We start from the raw sequence: 23,932 nt of genomic DNA on the forward strand, positions 1-23,932 counted from the left end.
ATAGGAAGAAAGAGTTACTTTACACTGTAGAACTTACTGTACAATGTATAAGCATTACTGGATTCTAAAAAAATTGATTTAAAAATTAAAATAATGAGAGCATAAAGGAGACCCAGAGCAGTAGCTTGATTGTAACTCATATGAATCAAATCTCATTTAACTGAATCAAAACCTCATTTAACTGAAAAAAGATGCAGCAAAAACTACAAAGATATTCACTTTAAAACAGTATTTTAAATCACCTCCTTATAATAAGACATAACTCTCAACCAGTCCATTGGAAAAACAAATCCCTAATGATTTACTACCCAATTTCTTTGTCTTGGTCCTAGGTCGACCTACAACTCACCAAACCCAAGCCACAAAGCTGGCGCTTAATCCCTGGATGATTGACCTATTAATACGTTCCTCCTAAAGGAGTCTACAGAAGTGTTGGAAGCCATTTGTTTGTAGCAAACCATTCTCAGAGGTCTCCCTTTTAAACACGCAGGCTTCTAAGGACAAGCAGTTATGGAAAACAATGTCTGGCAAATAACACAGCTTTGTGAAATAGCAGTGTACCTGTTGGTTTAGGGGCAACCTCACAACGCTGTCAAGTGTTTGGATCATTTCTAGGTGAACACACACACTGTATGTGCTTTTAATTCCGTTCTTCAATGAAGACAATCTCTAGGGTGGGGGAAAACTCATCTTCTGAGTTCAAACACACACATCTAGGGTGAAGGGTTCACAAGAAGCAACAGACATTGGAAAGTGGACACAGGGAACAGGCCGTGTCCAGGAAAAACCTGGTGGAATTTCCAATGTTGTTTGAGTCCCACTAAATCACAGACTCCTTGAGAACAAACACTGGGGACTTCTTCTGCAGGTCCAACACCAGGTTACCAGCTTTTGAATTTTCAATAAACTATCAGTACAGTAGGCATCAGGATGAGAAGGGCTTGGAAATACCCGAGAAGAGGGTAATTCCACAGAGAGGAATCCAAAAGTGAATTTCCATTCTCTACTACCTCTCTTGGCGCGTAGGTCCCATGGAATTTGCTCAGAGTACCAGGACTTTTCAAAGAAAGGTAGGAAAAGGAATGTAAATAGTTTATTCACTAAGATGGAGCCAGAAAAGGAAAATAAGACCTTCGGATGGGCCATTCTAATATGAAGAAATTGGAAATGGGGGTGGCATGATTTAAGCAAAGTGTTCAAAGCCAGACTGAAACTGCAGAGCCCAGAAATGACAGGCCCTGTTAAAAACGGCTGTGATCACAAATCAAAGAGCAAATACTATTACATGCACAAGGAAAGGACTACTAACCACTTCTGAGATCTCTTAATTACACCTGGATCTCCAGCATCCTTAAGTAGGATACCACTTGCCCACATATCTTGAGACTTCTTTCACTCTGAAAGCTATAGAACACCCTTAACAACTTATGAGGCAAAAATATTATTACATGCCTGCAACTTATCCAGTATATAACCTCCACCCATAAAACTCTATATATCTGAACCTTCATGGAACTGAAAATACAGAAAGGCCCTGATTTTTTCCATATGTACACAGACCCAATAGCTTGCAAATAGTTAATGATTCTCAGTGTTATTTTATGAGGATGACATTTTATATCCCTAACGCTCAAGATAGTTCCGTAAGGAGATACTCTTATCACCATTTTACTGCTGAAACAGACTCAGAGGTTTATCCAACGTCACAAATAACAGAGCTGGGATTTAAATCCAGCTCAAAGTCCAACAGGTTTTCTACTTTTTAAAGAAACCTTAAGATTACTTTTTCCTTTTGGCCATGTTAATTACAGGAAAAGATTACAATGCTGAAAAGCAAAATGAAGAAAACAAAAGCAGCCACATCCTATAGGGGAGGAGAATTTGCCACTCTGAAACACATCTCTTCCGCATATTGTTTCAAGCTATTTATTTTTGGGGTAATAGCCAACACTGAAAGGGCTCTGAAAACCAAGTAAGAGTTGTCTTTTTGTAAGAAACATTTATATTTGCAAGGGAAATCTCCCTCTGTCCCCGGTAGAGGAGGCTGATCAAATTTCTAGAAACTCGACTGATCGATGGAGAAGGAAGTGGTATAAATGTGTACCATGATCACCCCTGTTTACTGCTTTTCCTGGTAGCCTGCCCTGGCTCTCCCACCCTCAACATCTCTGCCTTTGGTTGAGGATGGTATTTGAGGTGAGGGCTTCATTCATTTCGGCGAGTTACTTTTTCCTGGTCTCTCCCATGTATTCATGTTACTAAACTTTTGTTTGATTTTCTCCCGTCAATCTGTCTCGAGTCAATTTCATTCTTGGATGAGCCAGAAGAATGAGAAGGCTAGAGGAAAATTTCTTCCTCCCTGATACTACCTGTCAGGTAACAATAGACTCCATCGAGGCGAATGAACGCAGTGTGGAGGTGAGGGGGTGGCTGAGATCACTGGGTGGCCTGGGCCTAAGCCTAAGCAGATGGATACTAAGGCCTGCAATCCTTATTATCTGCTTTACTCTTATCTGAGAATTCTTTAGGCATCACAGATTCACAGCCGAAGGAGGGTCAGAAAAGACTGACTCAGGAAAAGATGCCACCTAAACCACTCCAGCTTTGGGGGATGGTGATAGACAGAGAAGCCTGGCAGGCTGCAGTTCATGGGGTCACAAATAGTTGGACACGACAGAGCGACTGGGTGACAACAAACCTCTCCAGGCAAATAGGTGTCAGTCTCTAAAACCACCACTGAGAAAGAATCAATGTCCCCAGTGAAACCAGTATGTAAAAAAAAAGAAGTGGGGGGTGGGGTGGGGTGGGGTGGGGTGGGGTGGGGGAATTCCCTGGCAGTCCATTGGTTAAAAATCCAGACTTCCAACACGGGGGGCATGGGTTCGATCCCTGGTTGGGGAAACTAGGATTTCACATACAGCATGGTACAGCCAAAAAAAAAAAGACTTTATGTACATAAATTTAGACAAATACATACTAGGTATTAACACATAAAATTGAGGTTACCTATGGGTGAGTTATGACATTCTGATCTTTTTACTGTCTGTGCATATTTTCCAATTTTTAAAACAAATTAAAAAAAAAGGTCCTACTTTTATACTAGAAAATAAATGGGTTTCTCAGGTTCTTTAAGGCAAAGAAGAAAATGTCTTGTTAAACTATACTAATATAAGCAATGATAATATTATCACTGTGATAAAGATGAGCGCAATGATGAGCAGATGACATGTTTCAACATGTTTATCCTCTAAGCCTACTTCTCTGGTGGCTCAGACAGTAAAGACTCTGCTTACAGAGCAGGAGACCCGAGTTCAATCGCTGGGTTGGGAAGATTCCCCTGGAGAAGGGAATGGCAACCCACTCCAGTATTCTTGCCTGGAGAACCCATGGACAGAGGAGGGTTACAGTCAGGTGGGGTCGCAAAGAGTCAGACACAACTAATCCTTTATCCTCTAAGGAACATGTTCACTCCATATGTTTAAATATCAGCCCTGCCCATGTGTTATGAATTATTGGAAGGGATATCTGACAGCCTCGGGTAGGATATTCAGCCTTATCTGAGCAAATTCAAGCCTCGGTTTTCTTAGCTGTGAAAGGAGGTAACAATAATATCCACTCCACTTCTGCAAGGAGGTCTGAAAGCTAAGGACTGAAAACTAAGGGAATGTAAAAGGCTATCATAAATGACTGAAAATGACTATGAAGACAAACAAGGCCTCATTGGATCTTCAAAAGCAGTCTAGGGAAGTAGGCAGGGAACTCATTATTTTCCACCATTTTACTGATAAGAACTAATCATTAAAACTCATGTACACATTCCCCCATCCCTACTCCAATCCCTTCAAACTGCCCTTAAAGGCTATTTCACAAAGGTCCAGAAAGAGCTCCCAGTGAGAATTATTTACATTTTATCTACTGATAAAACAAACTCTGGGCATTTTACTTCAAACCCGGCAGAGGACAGTGTGCCTGGGCTGTGTGGGCTCCCGCCTGACCTCTGGCCTCAGGGCCACCGCAAGCCCTGGTGCTGACGGTGCACTTTCTGGGGAAATCCACACCAGTGACCATTTACTGCCGGTTTCTCTTGATCACACGAGGAAAAAACTTTAACCCTTACTGAGAAACTGGGTGCACTATATCTCACTGTGGTTTTGATTTGCATTTCTCGGAGGACTGGTGATGTTTATCTCCTTTACATGCATCTGTTGGCTACTTTTTGTATGCCTTTGCAATAGTGTCTGTTAGAATGGTTATCATCAAAAAGGCAAAGGATAACTAACGCTAGTGACGATGTGAAGAAAAAGGGAGTCCTTGACAAAGACATGGCAACAACCTAAGTGTTCATCAGTAGATGAATGGATATAGTAAATGTATACATACACGATGGAAAACTATTTGGCCATAAAAAAAGAAATTACACCATTTGTGGCAACAGGAATGGATCTTGAAAGCATTATTCTAAATCAGAGAGAGACAAATACTGTATGATCTCACTCACATGCAGAATCTAAAACAAAAAGAAAAAAGAAAAAAAAAACTCAGAAAAAGAAGTCAGATTTGTGATTACAAGAGGCAGGGAGCTGGGGGGAGGAGGAATTGGATGAAGGTGCTCAAAAGGTACAAACTACTAGTTACAAGGTAAGTCCCAGGAATGCAATGCACAGCACAAGGGGCTGTAGTTAACAGGGCTTCCCTGGTGGCTCAGACGGAAAAGAATAGCTAACACTGCTGCACAGTACATACAAAAGTTACTGTGAGGGCAAATCCTGAGTTCTCATCACAAGAAAAAAATTTTTTTCCCTCTTTTAAAAAAAAAAATGAGATGATGGATGTCACTAAACTTACTGTGGGTGTTCATGTCACAGTACAAGTCAAATCATCATGCTGTACACCTTAAACTTATACATAGCGCTGTACATCAGTTATGTCTCAATAAAACAGAGAAAAAAGAATGAGGAGGGAAAATAATAATAAAATGCAAAAGTAAATAAGCTGTCACTTTTCACCCAACAGGCTGGCAAAAACTTTAAAGTTTCATGATACAGTAAGAAAGAAAATAAGGAAAAAGAATTCTCAACTACTGGTGGTACAAAAATAAATGTACACAACCTTTTTGAGAGGAATTAAGCACTATTTGTCAAAATTAAGTGCCTCTGTCCCAGTACTTCTGGGAATTTCATCATATAGACCCATAGGGCCATGAAAATGTCCATTGCTATACTCTATACTGAAAATGTGGCAACCATCTAAATATTCTTCTGTAGAGAACAGTTTACATAAAGTGTCCATCCAAAAGAATTTTATGCAGTTTTTTTTAAAAGGTGAATTTACATGTATTGCCATGGAAATCTATCCATGATATATTAAAGGGGAGAAAAGTTGTAAAAACTGTATAAGAGCATATACTATATCCTATTTTTCTAGACAGGAAGAAAACCACACTCCTGTCCTTTGTTATTGATGTTTATATCCTTTAGATACTAATTTTAGGAAAAAATTAAGAAAATACAATGACAAGTTCCCTAGAAAAGTGCGTACCACTGTAGTATTGCTAACGATGATTCCACGACAATTTGTTGGTGACTTCTTTAAGCGACTGGATCACCCACCTCATCTATTTTTTTCCCTTTATTTAGCTGGGATACACCTGTGCCAGCTGGGTCGTCTCGGTTTCACGTAAGCAAGAAAAACGAAACAAAAAACCAGCCTGACCACCTCTCACCCAGCACAGAATCCTGTATGTTGGGACGTCCCTGGTGGTCCTGTGGTTAAGGCTTCACCTTCCAGTGAGGGGAGTGCAAGTTCAATCCCTAATCGGGGAGCTAAAATCTCGCATGACTTGTGACCAAAAAACCCAAAATATAAAACTGAAGCAATATTGTAACAAATTCAAAGACTTTAAAAAAAAAATTCACATTAAAAAAAAAAATCCTTAAAAACAAAAAGAACCCTGTAGGTTGTTTTCTAAAATGGTCAGGCCCACAACCCAACACCCTCATCACAGTCGTCAGCCAGTCCAGTGTTTCCAACATCGCTCCTTCCTCCTGCCACAGAAATCCACTTCCGGTTCCTGCATTTGTTCAGTCAAGAGTTCACTCACCGTAGACTGATACACAGTCAGATTTGGAAGAGAAAGACAAACAACACAGCGGCCAAGCTTGGCCACAGGCGAGGAGTACGGAGGCTGGGTGGGCAGTTCTGAGTGCAAAGGGGAATTCCCCCACCCTCCAACTGGAATGAGGGCCGGGAACCCCTACCTTCCACAGCTCCTCAATGGGATTCTCAGAGGCAAGAGCCTGTTCCTTTCCAGGCCACTGTCCTGGGCCTGAGAGGAAACAAGAGACCCGGGGAGGCCTGGGGACACAGGGCTAGAACGGCCAGGCCAGGGCGTTGAGACCCCGCCTTCGCCTTCTTGGTGCACATGTTCCTGGTGGGGTGGGGGTGTGTGTGTGTGGGGTACACGCCCGAGAACCTCACCTCACACGGTCTGCTCACACCAGCAAAGAGGAGGCTCTAACTTATGTGGAGGGAGGGCGGCCCCTCCAGGCTGAGTTCTGACCAGTGATGACTTCGCAAAACACAGAAGAAAATGAGGACTTGCTCAACATGCTTTCATTTTACATTGTACAGATCATACTCTCTCTGCATTTTACAAGAAACATAAAAAGTACAGACATCCACTAACTACAAACACAATTTTGAAATGTTTTCTTCAGAGCAACTACCTGCATCTTTTGTGAACCACGCACCGCCCAAGTGGTTAACTTTTTGTTCACTCTATGTTAGCGCTCTTCAATACTCAGATGTTTTCAAACCCTATCTCACCCAGCATGTTAATACTTCCCTGTCCCAACAAAAAAGCAAGGGGCCTGTCCTCAGACAGACCTGGGATTCAACCCTTCAGGCGGATTACCTGACCTCTTGATCTCAGCTTTCTGTCTGTTAAAAGAGGATGATGATGACATGAGGTGACAAGTCCCTTCCAGTACCGAATAAGTTATCTCAAGTGAGTTTCATTTACAACAGACTTTGAGTCAATACACTGTTAACAGCGAATGAGTACGCAACTGTAATTGATGTTTTCTTTGGTTTTTAATCATCATAAACCACCTACTACAAACTTCCCCCATTTGGGGATAGTTAATTCAAATTATATTATGTATAAATATGTCCCACGGATAGAGGAGCCTGGCAGGCTACAGTCCAAGGGGTCACAAAAGAGTCAGGCATGACTTAGCAACTAAACAACAACAAATATACATGTTTGTATATATATATATATATCTGTATCTCCACAAATTATTAAGTAAAAAAAATACAAGGTATGTAATACTTTTGTACACATACACAAACTCACATATATTCATATGTGTAGTTGCAAAATGGCTGAAGCATACGGCTGCTTTCAAGTCTTTATAGTTTTCTATATTCCCCTGCCTCATGTTAAATTTGCTATGCACAATAAACAGGTGTTAACTTTTATAATCAGCGCTTTAGAAGAAAAAAAATAGCTGCCAGCTGTGCTCAGACACATTCACTGGCCAACACAGCTCCACCAGACGTTCAAAGTGCACCGACCACATCTCCAGAGTTGGGAATCCCAGTGAAGATCACTTTGGTATAGACAGTACCACTGTGAGTGTATACAGTCCTCAACAAGGTGCTTTCACAGCCCAGGGAGGCAAGACTGCTCATCCCGGGAACCTGGAGTTGGAGGCGTCCAAGCTCACCGGCCAGACCCCACAGCCCAGCAGGGGCGCAGACCCACACCGGACTGTCGCAGTCCCAAGCCTCCACCCCGGCCTCCCACCTGGCCCTCCTGAAGGGCTCCCTGGTCAGGTTCTGGCTGTTTTCCCAGTCACATGAGGTTAGAAGTGGCCATCAAAAACCATTAGACTATTTCCCATTCAAATACCTCAGACACAGGTTGAATTTTGTCAAGTAGTAGTCTGAACACTTTAAAGGAAAGCTCTTAAGCATTTTACACACACAAAAAAAATTTACATTTTCCTGTCTCACAACATTCAACTAGAAATATGAAAGTTGACTGTGTACTGCATAAATGGACGTTCATAAATCTTCAATGTACACAAATCTCTTTCATTTAAAAAATCTCAACTCACAAAATCTCCTTTAGTTTTATAGACTTTTTAAACAACACCAGAAGAAACAAAGATAACTCCTAAAGGAGCAAAAGATATATGAAACCTTCCCTTTATGTCTAAGTAGTACTATTTTTTCCCCATCTACTCATGGCAATGAAAAGAACCCCACACAGACCACCTGTACCACCTGGAAATACCACTGAAGCACAACTTTTACAAAACATTAGTGACACTGCCCTGCTTTTGAATGCGACCTGACTTTTGGGTTAACAAACCTTTCGTTTGTTTAAGAGCAGGTTCACTTGGCAGCAACATTTTCAAAATGCTTATTTAGTTGAAATGTGAAGATTAACACAAGAAGGTACACATGTTAAAAATAAATAAAAAGAGGGAGAAGATTCATTTTTGTCTGATTTGCATTTTGAGAAACTTGTTCACCATAGAGGCTTAAAAAAATCCTAAAAGTAAGAAGCAACAAAACCCAAGATTTAATCTCTGGAAAGTTCCCCTGGGCTCCTGGCTCACTCCATACCCCACCCAGAGCCACTCCACTGGCCCCTCTGAGGTAAGACAAGCAGGAAACCTCCACCTATAACCTGGAACTTTTATAAGAAGCCCTCCTGGCTTGTCAGCCCTTGTGCAACACCACTCACCTGCTTAGAACTCATCTCCTCCGATCCATTCAAAACCTTCTGTGAAAATTCTCCTTCCTCTGATGGGGGAGGGCATTCCTCCTCTGATAGCACCGGCCTGCTGGAGCCCCCAGTCCCAGGGCTCCTCTTGAAGGACCACCGTTTGTGGACAGACAGCAGGGTCACCTGTGGGTCACCCAGAGTGGCCAGGGAGGATGGCTCGGGGTTCCCGGGCGTCTGATCCCCAGCTCTCTCCATCTCCGCGTTCACGCCTTTACCTCGCAGTTCACCTTCTCCGGGCTATTTGATCGTTATTTGAGCCGGGGTGCGCCCAAACCAAGACAAGGTCACGGGACGAGAAAGGAACCTGCAAGGCAGCTCTTCCCCTCGAGGTTGCCCCGGGGGCCCGGTATGTCCCTTTCTTCTTTCTGTCTTACTGTTGTTGGGCTTTCTATTAATTTTTGGAAATATAATATATAGTAATAAGGCTTCGCTGGAAAACTCCAAGCCTATTTAGAAATGCTCATGATTGCTCCAGCCCAGGACACGACCATAAACATCAAGTCAAAAAGGAAAAGGCCACAGGAATAGTTTGGCTGCTTGCTTAAAAGATTATGTTCTAGAACAGAAAAGAGTAGAGGCATTAAATTTAGAAGTAGATATACTGCTTCAGTTTACTTGCTATTTGGTTGAGAGGTTTCTCATTATTGCTATTTCCTTGCTGCTATTTGTCCATTGTTTCTCTTTCTTTAAACAACATGGGATATGATGGGTATTTTTGTAGAATTTGAAAATGGGCTACATAGGATTTCAATAGAAGATTTATATTAACCACCTTCACTGCCATTATCTCACTATTAATAGAGGTGTTTTGCTACTTTAGAGGTATTTTTGTTGTTTAATCGTTAATCATTGAGGTTTTTGTGGTTTCAGGTAAAGAAAAATATCAGGGTTTTCACATGGTACTATTCTCAGAAATGTCAAACATATTTTTGTAGCCCTTCCCATGTATTGTTTTATTGTCTAAAGAATTCATACTATACCTGAAATTTGTGGAACATTGTTTTTGTCAGAGTGAACATGTTAGGCCATTGAGGCACGAAGACTAATGTACAGGACATTCTAGGAAAAACCCTGTAATCGGAAAAGTTCCAGAGGAATACATAGGGGAAAAACATGGGGAAAAAAATATTGACAGAACCACAAACCAATATCTGATATAATATGTGGGACTTAAGGGGGAGGTAACGTTCATTCTATAAAAACTGAGCTGTCCTAAAAGTTAAAAAAAGCTACCTCTTCGACGCAACCTTCTGGGTGTGTCTGTCTTCTTCCTCGCCGACGCCACTCATCCCTTGGGTATTCCTGGACCTGCCGGGGCTGGACCTTGGCAGATCGTGACACAAGAAAATGCTCCAAAAGCGTCCTCCTAACCAGCAGAGGGGGGGTACCTGCTGTATCAAGTCGGGCAGGTTCCCCGCTGCCCCTGGGCCAGCCCAGGAGCGGCTTCCAGCCAAGCCTCCGGGAACTCGGCAGGTCGGTCACCGCTGTATGTATATTTGCTCTTGTTTATCTACCCCACTCAAACCAACTGGCATCCTCTTACTCATCACGTTGCATTCGGCGCTGCGGAATCTTTGCGCACGGCCCCATGCGCGCCGCGTGTACGGGGCCCAGGGCCGGGAGAGATGTCCCAACACCCAGCCATTTCCTTTTGGCCCGGTGCGCTCCCAGGAGTCCAGCCCGGAGGCAGGGGCGAAATCTCACTTCCTTTTATTACCAAACTCCGAGCGCTTTCTTGGAATAACTTCAGCTGCCTCTTCCACAGCTCCAGGGTGCAGGTCGCCAGGGGAGAAAAGTATTTTCCAGGCCACATGACTTGCATTTTCAAGAAGGTGTAAGAGAATTCCGTGCTTCCTGCAGCTTTGTTCTCCCTGGGACCAACGGCTTGCTTTCTGGACGAGCTGACTGCAGGGACTCACCGGGAACAGGGCTTATCCGTATTTTATATGGGGCAGAACAGTCGGGAACTAAGACACAATTCAGGCGTCTCAGGCTACCCGCCGTTCCTCAGGAGGATTAAGAGAAAGACATACAGGATGGTGGGGTAATCTGGGTGGCCTCCTGTTCTGGTGGGCGGCCCTGTTTCCCTTCCCTCCCCTCACCCCCAACTCCCCCCGCCCAGAGACAGGAAGGAGGCGACCTCATTCCCCACGGGGAGGAACAGCTCCGCCAGCCACTAATCCTGGCAATACCTCCTGCCACAAGCATGTGTGGAGTGTCCACGCCGAGGACGGATCAAGTCTGTTTGGTAAAACTCTGGGTCCTGGCTTAATCCACTCCCCCTGCTGTATGTGCCCTCAGGAGGAAGAGGGGGTCACAGGGGCCTGCCCCCCATGAGGGCATCTGGAAACACAACCCCTTCGGCTCAAGGTCACAGAGGACTCTGCCTCTCTATGGGTTGCCTACAATCACTCCTCCTTCCTCCTTAAAACTGCCATCGCTGCCCCAGGAACTCCAGACAGATTCTTCTTCTGCTTCTGCCCTCGTTTAGTCCTCTGAGGTTTAACTACTTGTTTGCTTCCATTTCTGAAATGTGCTCAAGGTGGTCAATTCCCAGCTGTGTCTGGGTTGGCTTCTTATCTCCCATGTGCTCGAAAAAGCATCCAACTTGGTTTCCAAGAAATGCCATTTAAATCAGAGCGCCAATGAGGAAGAGCATGCTTGATGGCGAGGGCCTTAGGCCCCAAAGTCACACAGAAGTCTGTGCAAATGAGCCTGGTGGGTCTGTGAGCGCTCAAATCCTGCTTCCTCAACTGTGGCTTCTGTGTTTCCAGATAGGATCTGTCAGGAGCCATATATGCCTGCCCACCCCTTTACATTTCCTCTGCTGGGCACTGTAAATGGATTTCCATCTATCTCTTTGAACACCAGATTTTAAAAGGTTGGTTTTTTTTTTTTTTTTTTTTTTACCATTTTGGGTGGAAATTCTCCCCAAAGGTCATTTATCTTTCTGTTATTTTTTCAAATATGAGTTACTACTCATAGTTGAACTTTTCCTTGGTGATGTGGGACCATGATCGGCTTCTGTGCTGTAGCTGCGAATGGCTGTCAGCCTCACAGTCCCAAGTGCTTCTGAATAGTCCATCCTGTTAGCACCATAAGCTATGGGAAATCTGAAATACTTTACTGTAAAATCATTTTCCTTCTCCTAAATGGTCACTCAGACCCAGAACACAGCCTGAGAAAGGAGGCTCGGCTAGATTGGGCTGCACAGGTAGGAAGTTTAGACTTTGTCCTGTGGACAGTGGAGAACACCAGGTTTGAAGCAGAGGACTAACACGGTTACATTTTGAGATTTAGAAACAGTCTGGGCAGGCCTGAGAACTCAGAGCTGGGGTGGGGATTACAGGGTTACAAGCAGTAGAGAAAATGAATAGCAGAGTGGCATTAACAGCAGAGGAGGCCCTCGGGCTCCGTCATCAAGAGATCACAGCAGGTGACACAAGAGAGGACCTGATGATACCATTTCCAGTTTGGCAGAGAGGAGGGGGAACTGGGCGGGGTGAGGGAGGGTAATTCTGGGGATGGGAATGGTTGGATTCACCCTCGTTCCCAGAGATTCTGAGGGACCGGCGAAACTGCCGGGATACGAGCCATGCTCCCAGCCTAGAGAATCAAATCCAAAATCCTCTTTCGGGTATCTTCCTCCTTCCTCACACCTGAGCCCTCGGTCCACCCCCTCCCCGGCTAATCCTCCTTATCCTTTAAGTCCTGCCTCTCAGGGGAGGCGCCTCCACCAAGCCTGGGGCTCTCCCTTATCTGAGTTCCCGTATCACTGAAGCCAGCACCACAGACCTGGCAGGTATTATCTGGGAAACCAGTCTGCTCCCAACACTGCAATTGCTCTCAGCCAAGTCAGTGCTTGGCCAAGCATGCACTCAGCACCAGGAAACATGTAAGCTCCTGGAAGACAAGGTCCTCACGTCTTATCTGCCCACAGATGTAAGGAGGTAATGAACAAACATCAGATGTTAAATAAATACCGAGCTGGACTACCTATTAACATCAGGTGTCAAATAAATAACATAACATCAGATGTTAAATAAATACTGAGCTGGACTGCGTGCTGCAGTCCTTGGGGTCGCAAAGAATTGGACATGACTCAGCAACTGAACTGAACGGAGCTAGACTACAGACAGATGGGAATGTGCTCTGTACCTGGAATGTTACAGTGTTTTTTGTTCCCCTCATCACGATACAAGGGCAAACTCCATTCAGTTCAGTTCCATCACTCAGTCGTGTCCGACTCTTTGCGACCCCACGGACTGCAGCATGCCAGGCCTCCCTCTCCATCACCAACTCCCAGAGTTTACTCAAACTCATGTCCATTGAGTCAGTGATGCCATCCAACCATCTCATCCTCTGTCATCCCCTTCTCCTCCCGCCTTCACTCCATTAGCATTCTCCTTCAAACTCCTGCCTACTCCATCTAGAATCACCAGTCTTCAAGTGTTTCCCTGCATTAAAATATTTTTAGCCTCCCGCCTGTACAAATTTTATCGGTAACTTTACAAAATAAAACCCATCCTGTGACACAGAAACATACACATTACCATAGTGAAAGAGACAGCCAATGGGAATTTGTTGTATGACTCGGGGAACTCAAACTGGGGCTCTGTAACAACCTAGAAGGGTAGGATGGGTTGGGAGGTGGCAGGGAGGTCCAAGGGGGAGGGGACATAGGTCTACCTGTGGCTGATTCATGTAGATGTGTGGCTGAGACCAATACGATATTGTAAAGCAATTACCCTTCAGTTAAAAACAAGTAAATATAGTTATATTCAGAATGCATCTCTTTTCTGTGTAAAAAGGAAAACCCCTTGGTGTTCAAACAAGCCTATTTTTATGAGAAGCCTGGGCCCATACGCAGATGGGCGGCTTGTGTTTCCATGATCCTCTGGGACAAAGGATCCCACTTGGAGGAGGTGTGTCTGGCTCACCCATTTCAGCCCTCACCGAGATCACCGGCTCCCCCCAGGGCAGGTTTCTCAGAAAGAACCCTGGGCCAGTCCTCCCGAGGCTGGCAGAGGAGCCGGGATCCCGTGATGGACAGAAGCTGGCACGAAGCAGCACACTGGGAATCACTGGCCTGGGAGCTTCCCACACACGGCAGAGGCCGGACAGGAACGCAGGAAGGTGAGTCGGCACCAGACATGTAAGTGCTTCATGCAAACGAAGATAGAGACACTTTCTGCCCTCGGGAGTTTATTAGCAAGTTAGGAGAGAAGACCAGAGCAGACGACGCTCAAGTAGAAAAAAACACTCCGACTTGAGGAGCCGGGGGTGAAGGAGGATTTGCAAAGGGTGAGGTGTCGGCTCCTCACCACACACCCCCCCCCCGCCCCACTTCCAGGGAACTGGCCATTCCCAGACTGAAACAGCACTGCGTGACTTTTACACTAGCTTATGTACAGGACTTCCCAGGGAGTTCTTCGTGCTGAAGAACCCGCCTGCCAATGCAGGAGATGCAGTTTCGATCCCTGGGTCAGGAAGATCCCCTGGAGGAGAGCATGGCAACCCACTCCACTATTCTTGCCTGGAGAATCCCATGGACAGAGGAGCCTGGTGGGCAATGGACAGAGGAGTCTATGGGGTCCCAAAAAGTCAGACATGACTGAAGGGACTTAGCACATGAACAGGATATGAAACAAAACCCACAGAACACCACCTCAAAGCTCACTGGAGGGAGTGCTCTTCAATACAACTGCATGTGGTTAGACAGCCCAAAGTGAAAAAAAATCACAGCAGTTCCATAAGGAGACTGGATGGAGCCCAAAAGAGAAACACTGAGATGATATCAAAGAGCCAAACCCAACCTTTCGACTCCACAGTTAGTCAGTCACATGTACCTTCAACTTGCTTGGCTGCCCTCCTTATCTGGGGCCAACTGCTGTTTCTAAGGTCCCAGTGACTCCAGGTCCATCTCCTTGGAGCTGAACAAGGATGAGATACAACACACCAGGCTGACTGGCCATGCTCTGATTCCTGACCACTAATTTGGAGAAGCCTTGGTGCCCCCAGCAGTCCAGCTCCATCTCCCTGGTCCTCCCCCTCCTCACTCTCCTCCCTGCTTCTCTGACCTCCATTCCACCCCACACCCTCCACCCCCAAGGATAAGACCACTCCTGCTTCCCAAAACAAACGATCAGAAAAGAACTTGCAAACATCTCAACCACCCACTCACTTGATTAGAGCGTTCCCTCCAGTCAATCCTAAAGGAAATCAACCCTGAATATTCATTGGAAGGACTAATGCTGAAGCCAATCCTTTGGCCACCTGATGCAAAGAGCCGACTCTTTGGAAAAGACCCTGATGCTGGGAAAGATTGAGGGCGGGAGAAGGGGACTACAGAGGATGAGATGGTTGGATGGCATCACCGACTCAATGGAAATCAGTTTGAGCAAACTCAGGGAGACAGTGAAGAACAGGGAAGCCTGGTGTGCTGCAGTCCCTGGAGTTGCAAAGAGCTGGTCAAACAACTCTCCTCACTGTCCCCAAGGTCAGTCACTAGGTACCCACGGCTCCTGATTTTCCTCCTACCCATTGGCAACTCCTCTGCGGAGTTCTTCACAAGAGACTAGTCCTCAAACCTCTCAGGGCTGGAGTGGCTCCCAGCTCAGACCTTGGATCCCTTCCTTGTCTGTACTTCTTGGTGATTTCATTTAGTACAGTAGAAATACCACCTGTGGCCAATAACTCCCAAACTCCACACATATGGACCTAAAAGCTTAACCAGTTTCTCCTGTTGGATATTTCATATGCACCAAACATTAACTTGTCTAAAACTGAGCTGTCTAAACAGAAAAAAATGTCACCTGCAATTCCAGTTCTACAGGGATCAAGCCATCAGCCACTGCAGTTGCACATCCCCCCTAGAGAGCACATTAATTTCCCCTAGGGAATTCAGAATGGAGAAAAACAGGAAACATTCCATGCTTTGGTCCTGATATAGTTAAGATGCATATCTAGGGAAAAATTTCAATGACGCCCTGCATGCTAAGTATCTTCAGTCATGTCTGGTTCTTTATGATCCCATGGACTATAGCCCTCCAGGCTCCTCTGTCCATGGGATTCTCCAGGCAAGAATACTGGAGTGAGTTTCCATGCCCTCCCCTCCAGGGAATCTTCCTGGCCCTGGGATGGAACCCACATCTCTTACATCTGCAATGGCAGGCAGATTCTTTACCACTAGCGCCACCTGGGAATTCTAGATTCGCGCACCATCTCAGACAAGGGAAAGCACTGAAATTATTAACTTGAAAAGTCTGTTCTTTGTAACATACCGTGATCTTTCCATGTTTGTTTTTCCCAGCAAAAAATTCATACATGTACCCTGGCTCCTCCCTTGCCTCTTTGGAACAGTTTTCTCAGAGCAATCTAGAGACTGTCTCTTGGTCTACAGAATTCAATATGGTCCCTGAATAACACTGAAATTCGGTGCTCTCATGGGTCACATTTTTTTTAGTTCTCATGCCCCTTACTTGCTTCTTCCAGTCTTTCCCACCTTAGTAAAAGGCAACTCCTCCTTCCACTCACCCAAGAAAAAAAAATCTTGGGTTCATCCTTGCTGAGAATCATCTTTTCCTTTCAAACTCACATATCCTGTCGATTCTATCTCAAATACATCCAGCATCCAACCACTTCTCAGCACCCCCATTGAAGAAGGAATTCATAGGGCGTGGACTCCATCTCAGGCCTGTCCATGCTGATCATGCTCAGCTGCCTCTCCAATGGACTCTGAACTCTCTGCTTAGTGCTTATGGGAACGACAATGGAAGGATAAGACCCCCTCCAGACGGGGGAATCTTGAAGATTGTATCCAGGTTACTCATCACCTAAGAGAAAACATACTCTAATCACCCCTGCCTCTAGACAGTATCTATCGGAATGTAACCACAGGCTTATCGGTTATTAACTGGTTGGAATGTAACTGCGGGCTTATTGATTATTAACTGCTTGAACACACTTGAATGATGGGGTTATTGTGATTGTATTTACCCTTCCTTTGTCAGTCTCAAGGAATTTGGGATGGTGGGTTTGGACACGTACACATAGGGTATAAAAGATTTTCACAAATGCTGGTCAGGGTCTTGGCTAAGAGGAGACTCTGCCTTGGACCCACCGGTGTAATAAACTGCACTCCACTATCTACATTGTCCTTCTGGGTGAGTTTGTTTCCTGGAACACATGGCTGCAACACCATGACAACATGGTCCAGGCCACGAGCACATCTTACCTGCATTTTTAATATAATCGTAGGGACCTCTAGGTTTCTCCTCTTACCTCCTAAAGTCTATTTGCAAAACAAAAGCCAGAGGAATCTTCTTAAAGGGGACATCAGAGGACGCTATGTCACTTCAGTCATGTCCAACTCTTTGCGACACTGTAGCCCGCCAGGCTCCCCTGTCCACGGGATTCTCCAGGCAAGAACACCAGAGGGGGTTGCCATTCTCTTGATGAGGTTCTCCTAAAAGCCCTGCAGGGGGTTTCCACGTATTTACAAGAAAGGAGAAACCTAAAATCCTTACAGTCAGCCTATCCTCACACTCCTCTCTTCTCAGCCAAGACCAGTTTTGCGATGTGGCTGGTTCTGGAACAAAGCAAGGCTGGCTCCTGCCCAGGGCCTTTGTCCCTGACTGCTGCTCCCGGCTTATAAATATGCTGTGCTTACTCGAGAAGTCGTGTCCGACTCTTGGCGACCCCATGGACTATGGCCCACCAGGCTTTTCTGTCTATGAGATTCTCCATGGAAGAATACTGGAGTGGGTTGCCATGCCCTCCTCCATGGGATCTTCCTGACCCAGGGATCGAACCCACATCTCCCGCCTTGCAGGCGGATTCTTTACCAGCTGAGCCACCACGGAAGCCCAAGAATACCGGAGTGAGTAGCCTATCCCTTCTCCAGTGGATCTTCCCAACCTAGGAATTGAACCGGGGTCTCGGGCACTGCAGGTGGATTCTTTACCAGCTGAGCTACCAGGGAAGCCCAATCCCAACAGCCTGGATCCAGATGACTCACGTCCTTGCCTTCTAATGTTCCTGCTCAAAGGTCACCTTCTCAGGGGCTTCCCCAGTTCCCTTGGGTACAATTTCAAACATTCCCACTTCCTATGGCTCTTTCCTACTTATTTTTCTCCAGAGAACTCAACCACTGCCTGATATAACAAGATATATTTTACTGACTTGTTTACTAGTCTCCCCAGTTAGGATATAAGTTTCACAAGGGCGGGAATTGTCTGTTTTCTTCACTCAGCACTGTATTCCCAGCACAAAAACAGTGCGTCTATTTTAAAGTTTCTTAGTAACTATTTGTTGAATGAATTACAGAGAGTACTAAAAACAGCTTACTTTATTTGCTTGCTACCAAACACCCAGTGCTAAACTTTCAGACAGTCAACATTCAAATGGTGCCCCATGCAAAGCTGGCTCTCTCCTTCACTCGCTCATTCCTTTCCCCTCCAATCCAGCAGTCTAAGCTCAGACACTACTGTTAGAAAGAAATAACAATTCCCCAACGTGGTCATTTGCCCCCGACGCCTGCAAATCAAGGCTTCTTTGTAGTTTCAACCCCTCTCAGAAAGGTGACCTATAAAAGAGCCAATCTAAAATTTCCTAATCAAAATTAGTGAGGTCACCTGCAAGATAAAGAGGGAGTTCCCTGCAGAGGATCAGAGACAAAGAGGGAGGGAAGTGACAGGACTGATGTCCGTGTGGACGAAGCTGGGGGGAGAAGGGGCGGGTGGAATGAATTGGGAGAAAGGGACCAACAGACATACACGCCCACGTGTGAAACGGATAGTGGGAAGCGGCTGGCTAGCACGGGGGCTCAGCCGGGTGCCCCGTGACGACCCAGTGCGGGTGGGCGTGGGGGCAGGAAGCAGGCTCAAGAGGGAGGGGACATGGGTACACATAGGGCTGATTCACGCTGCTGCACAGCAGAAACTAACACAGCATTTTAAAAGAATTATACTCTAATTGGAAAGAAAAAAAAAAAAGACTTCTCATTTTAGAGCAAATATTCTTAGAGTTAAAAGATCCCTGCCTCCCAAAAGATGTCATAGCCCCAAATAATCTCCCCTTTTTTGTGCTAATACCTTCATTGCCCACCCTTCCACCTGTTAGAGCCTTCCATTTTATCTGTCTGCCCCTTGGAATGCCCTGCCAGTGCTGGGTGAGATGCTGCCTAATACTCGCGCTCCTGCTCATTCATATCTGACTCTCTGTGACCCCATGGACTATAGTCGTGCCAGGCTCCTCTGTCCACGGGATTCTCCAGGCAAGAATACTCGAGTGGGATGCCATTTCCTTCTCCAGGGGATCTTCTCCACCCAGGGATCAAACCTGAGTCTCTTGTGTTTCCTGCATTGGCAGGTGGATTCTTTATCACTGCACCACCTGGGAAGCCCAGTATCAAGCAAGATAGACTTTAAGGCAAAGACTACTATCAGAAACAAAGGGACATTTTATAATGATAAAAGTCAATTTACCAGGAAGATAGAAAAGTCATAAACATATGCATCTAATGACAGAATACAAATATATATGAACCAAGAACTGACAGAAATGGAAAGAAAGATAATTCAACAATATCAGTTGGATACTTCGATATCCACTGTTAATAATGGATAAAAAAAAAAAACAACAGGCAGAAGATTAAGCAGAAAATACGTGATACTGCCTTCTTACAATAAGACATGTGTTTGGTCTCCATTCCTTTTCTGTCACAGAGGTCCTAAAACTCTTGGAATTTCCAAAGTGCTAGACAGATGATAAAGGTGTCTTTTGTCACAGCTAACGAGGAAACTTCTAAAAGACCCAAGGATAGGGGCTGGTTGCCAGGGGAACCAAGAGGTGATTACAGGGTTCAAACATTTAGTACCACCCAACACTCTGGGGAGGGTAGAGTGGCTAGAGATCAAGTTCAACCACTGACAGCCAATGATTTAATCATTCATGCCTCCATAACAACCCCAGAGGACTGGTTTTCTAGACTTTCCAGGCTGGTGACCATGTGAAGACTTGGGGAGAATTGCGTGACCAGAGACCATAGAAGTTCTGTGGCCCTTCCCACATAATTTGTCAAATGCATCTCTGTCATACAGTTCCTGAGTTGTATTCTTTTGTAACACACTGCTAATCTAGTAGATAAATGTTTCTGAGTTGTGGGCCCCCTTAGCAAATGAAACCCAAAGAAGCACAGGTGACAACCTGGACGTGTGACTGGTGTCTGAAGTGGAAGGACAAAGGGGCCAGTCTTGCAGGACTGAGCCCGTAACCCATGGGAGCTGATGCTCTCTCCAGATAGATACTATCGCAAATGTGTTAAATTGTGGGACACCCACTGGTGCCTGAGAAATGTTTGGTGTAAGAGGTAAAAAACACACACTGAAATTGGTATCAGACCCACAGGAGAGAAAGCATGAACAACTAACATATCTACAGAACCCTCCTCCCAACGATAGTATAATATTCATTCTTTTCAGGTACACATGGAACATTCTCTAGGCTTCACCACATGCTAGGCCATAAAACAAACCTCAGTTCACTTAAAATAACAGAAATAACACAAAGTATGATCTCTGACAACAATGGAATCAGAAATCAGTAACAGAAAGAATTTGGGGACATTTACAAATACATGGAAATTAAACAAGACACTCTGAAATAACCAAAGGGTCAAAGAAGAGGTCAACAGGAGATTAGGAAATATTTTGAGATAAATGAAAATGAAGACACAACACACGGTAAGACAAACCTTATGGGATGCAGGTAAGGCAGTGCTTAGAGAGAAACTTACAGCTGTGAATTTCTCCATTAAGAAAGAAGGATCTCAAATCAATAATCTAAAATTCTGCCTAAGATACTGGAAAAGAAAGATGAAACCTAAAACAAGCAGAAGAGAGGAGTATCAGTGTCCTATGAGGTAACAAAATACCATACCCTGAGTATTAGAAATTTAATCTCTCACAGCTCTTAAGGCTAAGAAGTCAAGATTTTCCTTTTGGGGACTCTGAAGAAGAATCTCTTCCACATTCCTCTCCTACCTCCTGGTGGATGCTGGCAAGCTTCAGCACTTCCTGGTTTACGGAAGCATCACTCCAATCTGCCTCTGTGACCACATGGCTTCCTCCTCTCTGTGTCTTCACATGGTGTCCTTATACCAACATCAGTGACTGGACTCAGGGCCCACTATAATGCAACAGGGGGCCTCCCTAGTGGCTCAGATAGGAAAGAATCTGCCTGCAATGCAGGAGACGTGGGTTCAATCCCATGTTGGGATGATACCCTGGAAAAGGAAATGGCAACCCACTGCAGTATTCTTGCCTGGAGAATCCCATGGATAGAGGAGCCTGGCGGGCTACAGTCTGTGGAGTCACAAAGAGTCAGACACAAGTGCGTGACTAAGCGCACACACATATAATGCAGTAGGGCCTCATTTTAATTCAACTGATTAGATCTGCAGAAGATCCTATTTCCATGTAATATCACATTCACAGGTATCAGGACTCAAGACTTCAACATATCTATTAGAGAACACAACTCAAAAGAAAATAAAAAAGATTAGAGTGGAATAGCAAAAGACAGAATAGAAAAACATAGGAAATTGTCAAAACCAAAAGCTGACTCTTTGAGAAGACCAACAAAATTGACAAACCTTTAGCTAGAATGATCTATGAAAAAAAGACAGAAGACTAAAATTACTAGAATTAGAAATGAAAGATGATTATTACTTATCTCACAGAAATAAAGACTATAAAGGAACACCAAGAAACGTGGTTTTGTTGTTGTTCAGTCACTAAGTTGTGTTCCACTCTTTGCAATCCCATGGACTGCGGCACGTGAGGCTCCTCTGTCCTTCACTATCTCCCAGAGTTTGCTCAAACTCATGTCCACTGAGTCAGTGATGCTATCTAACCATCTCTCTGTTGTCCCCTTCTCCTTTTGCCCTCAACCTTTCCCAGCATCGGGGTCTTTTCCAATGAGTCAGTTCTCTGCATCAGGTGGCCAAAGGATGGGAGCTTCAGCATCAGTCCTTCCAATGACTGTTTTGATCTCCTTGCTGTCCAAGGGATGCTCAAGAGTCTTCTCCAACACCACAGTTCAAAAGCATCAATTTTTCATCGCTCAGCGCTCAGCCTTCTTTGTGGTTCAACTCTCACATCCATACATGACTACTGGGAAAACCAGAGCGTTGACTTATGAACTTTTGTCGGCAAAGTACTGTCTCTACTTTTCAATACACTGTCTAGGTTTGTCATAGTTTTCCTTCCAAGAAGCAAGCATCTTTTAATTTCATGGCTGCAGTCACCATCCACAGTGATTTTGGAGCCCAAGAAATGAAAACCTGACACTGCTTCTACTTTTTCCCCTTTTATTTGCCATGGAGTGATGAGACCAGATGCCATGATCTTAGTTTTCTTAATACTGAGGTTTAAGCCAGCTTTTTCACCAAGAAAAACTATATACCAAAAAACTAGATACCTTAAATGAAATGGACAAATTCCTTAGAATACACAAACTACCAAAACTGACTCAAGAAATAAGATACTCTGAACCAACCTGTAACAAGATACTCAATTAGTAATAATAAAAAATTTCCCCCCAAAGAAAGCACAAGCTCAGACGGCTTCAACATTAAATTCTATCAAACATTTGTTAAGAAGGGAGCACTTCTCAACTCTTTCTGAGACCAGTATTACCCTGATATCAAAACCAGAAAAGACATCATGAGACAACAAGAGAAACGAGAAAAACAATCTAGTATCTCTCATGAATATGGACACAAAATTCCTGTACGAAATAGTAAGTAACCAAATCCAGCAACACATAAAAAAGGGCTACATGCCATGACCAAGTAGGATTTGTCCCAGGAATCCAAGTTAGCCTTAACATTCAAAAATGAATTAATGTAATATACCATTTGGAGCAGGAAATGGCAACCCACTCCAGTATTCTTGCCTAGGAAGTTCCATGGACCAAGGAGCCTGGCAGACTACAGTCCATTGGGTTGCAGAGTCGGACACGACTTAGTCACCAAACAACAATACATCATATCAACAGAATAAAAAGTAAAAGACACATGGTCACCTCAATAGACTCTGAGAAAACATCTGACCAAATTGAAAATCTTTTTATATAAAAACACTCAAGAAATTAGGAGGTGGAGGGAACTTCCTCAATCTGATAAAGAGCATGAAAAACCCACAGCTAACATCCTACTTCATGGTGAAAGGCTGAAAGCTTTCCCCCTAAGATCAAGAAGACAAAGACTCCATCTATACAAAATGTTCACAACGGGAAAATCTATAGAGACAGAAAGTACAGTAGAGGTTGCTCAGGCACAGGGGTCGTTGGAAGATGGGGGGGGGTGACAGCTAGCATGGGCAGGATTTCTTTCTCAGGTGATGAAAATGTCCCCAAATTGATTGTGAAGATGTTTGCACATACCTGGGAATTTCATGGTATGTGAATCATATCTCAATCAAGCCTTTTTTTTTTTTTAATGTAGCAGAGAGACCATTAAAATAAGAATTAGAGAGGATATGCCTTTGACATTCATGGAAGCCCAAACAAAAACAGTTTTGGGAGCGTGGTGAGGCAGAAGTGGACAGACTGCAGAAACCTACAAAGCTCACCAAGTCTTTCAAGGAGAATGGATAAACCATGCTACCTTCCCAACAGCCACTGCACCGCTGTGGATCTTAGAAACATAGTGTTCTACTGAGACAACCTAGCCTCAGGAAACTAAACACACTTTAATCTCATTTTCACAAAGCTCAGAAACAAGCAAAAGACTAAATAATACATTGTTCAGGCAATCATATATGTGATAAGACACAGACACACACCCCTCCCCAAAAAAAGCTGGGTTACAACAAACACAAAATGGAGGATAGTAGTGGGTATTTCTATAGTGGGTATTCTCTATAGTGGGTATTTCTCCAGGTGACACAAGACAAGGAGGGAAGAGTTGAGTTCCCTCAATGCCAATAAGCCATGGCATTGATAATTCTCTTGTTCTTGGGTCAGGTGTTCTCTGGTTTATTATGCTTTATAACTATCTACGTATGTGTGTATGTTTATATATCAATGTGTTTTATATTCAATAAACTAATAATAATAAAGGGAAGA

General features: G+C 44.4%; 1 protein-coding gene across 6 annotated transcripts in view; it reads right to left on the bottom strand.

Annotated features, from left to right (window-relative positions):
• Window positions 1–23,932, bottom strand: part of ATP7B (ATPase copper transporting beta) — a 77,466-nt gene that overhangs the window by 37,157 nt on the left and 16,377 nt on the right. For 2 of the 6 annotated variants that reach the window (XM_065901826.1, XM_065901823.1), the window contains exons 1-2: window positions 10,034–10,163; window positions 8,759–9,356 (exon numbers count right to left, since the gene is read on the bottom strand). The exons of 3 other annotated variants lie outside the window; for them this stretch is intronic. In XM_065901826.1, coding sequence (XP_065757898.1) covers window positions 8,759–8,995 — 237 coding nt within the window. In that variant the 5' untranslated portion in view covers window positions 8,996–9,356; window positions 10,034–10,163. Of the gene's footprint in view, window positions 1–8,758; window positions 9,436–10,033; window positions 10,164–23,932 lie in introns of those variants that run through there. One more of the 6 variants, XM_065901824.1, reaches the window with a different exon arrangement.

This window comes from Muntiacus reevesi, chromosome 11 (assembly GCF_963930625.1).
Source record: "Muntiacus reevesi chromosome 11, mMunRee1.1, whole genome shotgun sequence".
Taxonomy (NCBI): Eukaryota; Metazoa; Chordata; class Mammalia; order Artiodactyla; family Cervidae; genus Muntiacus; species Muntiacus reevesi.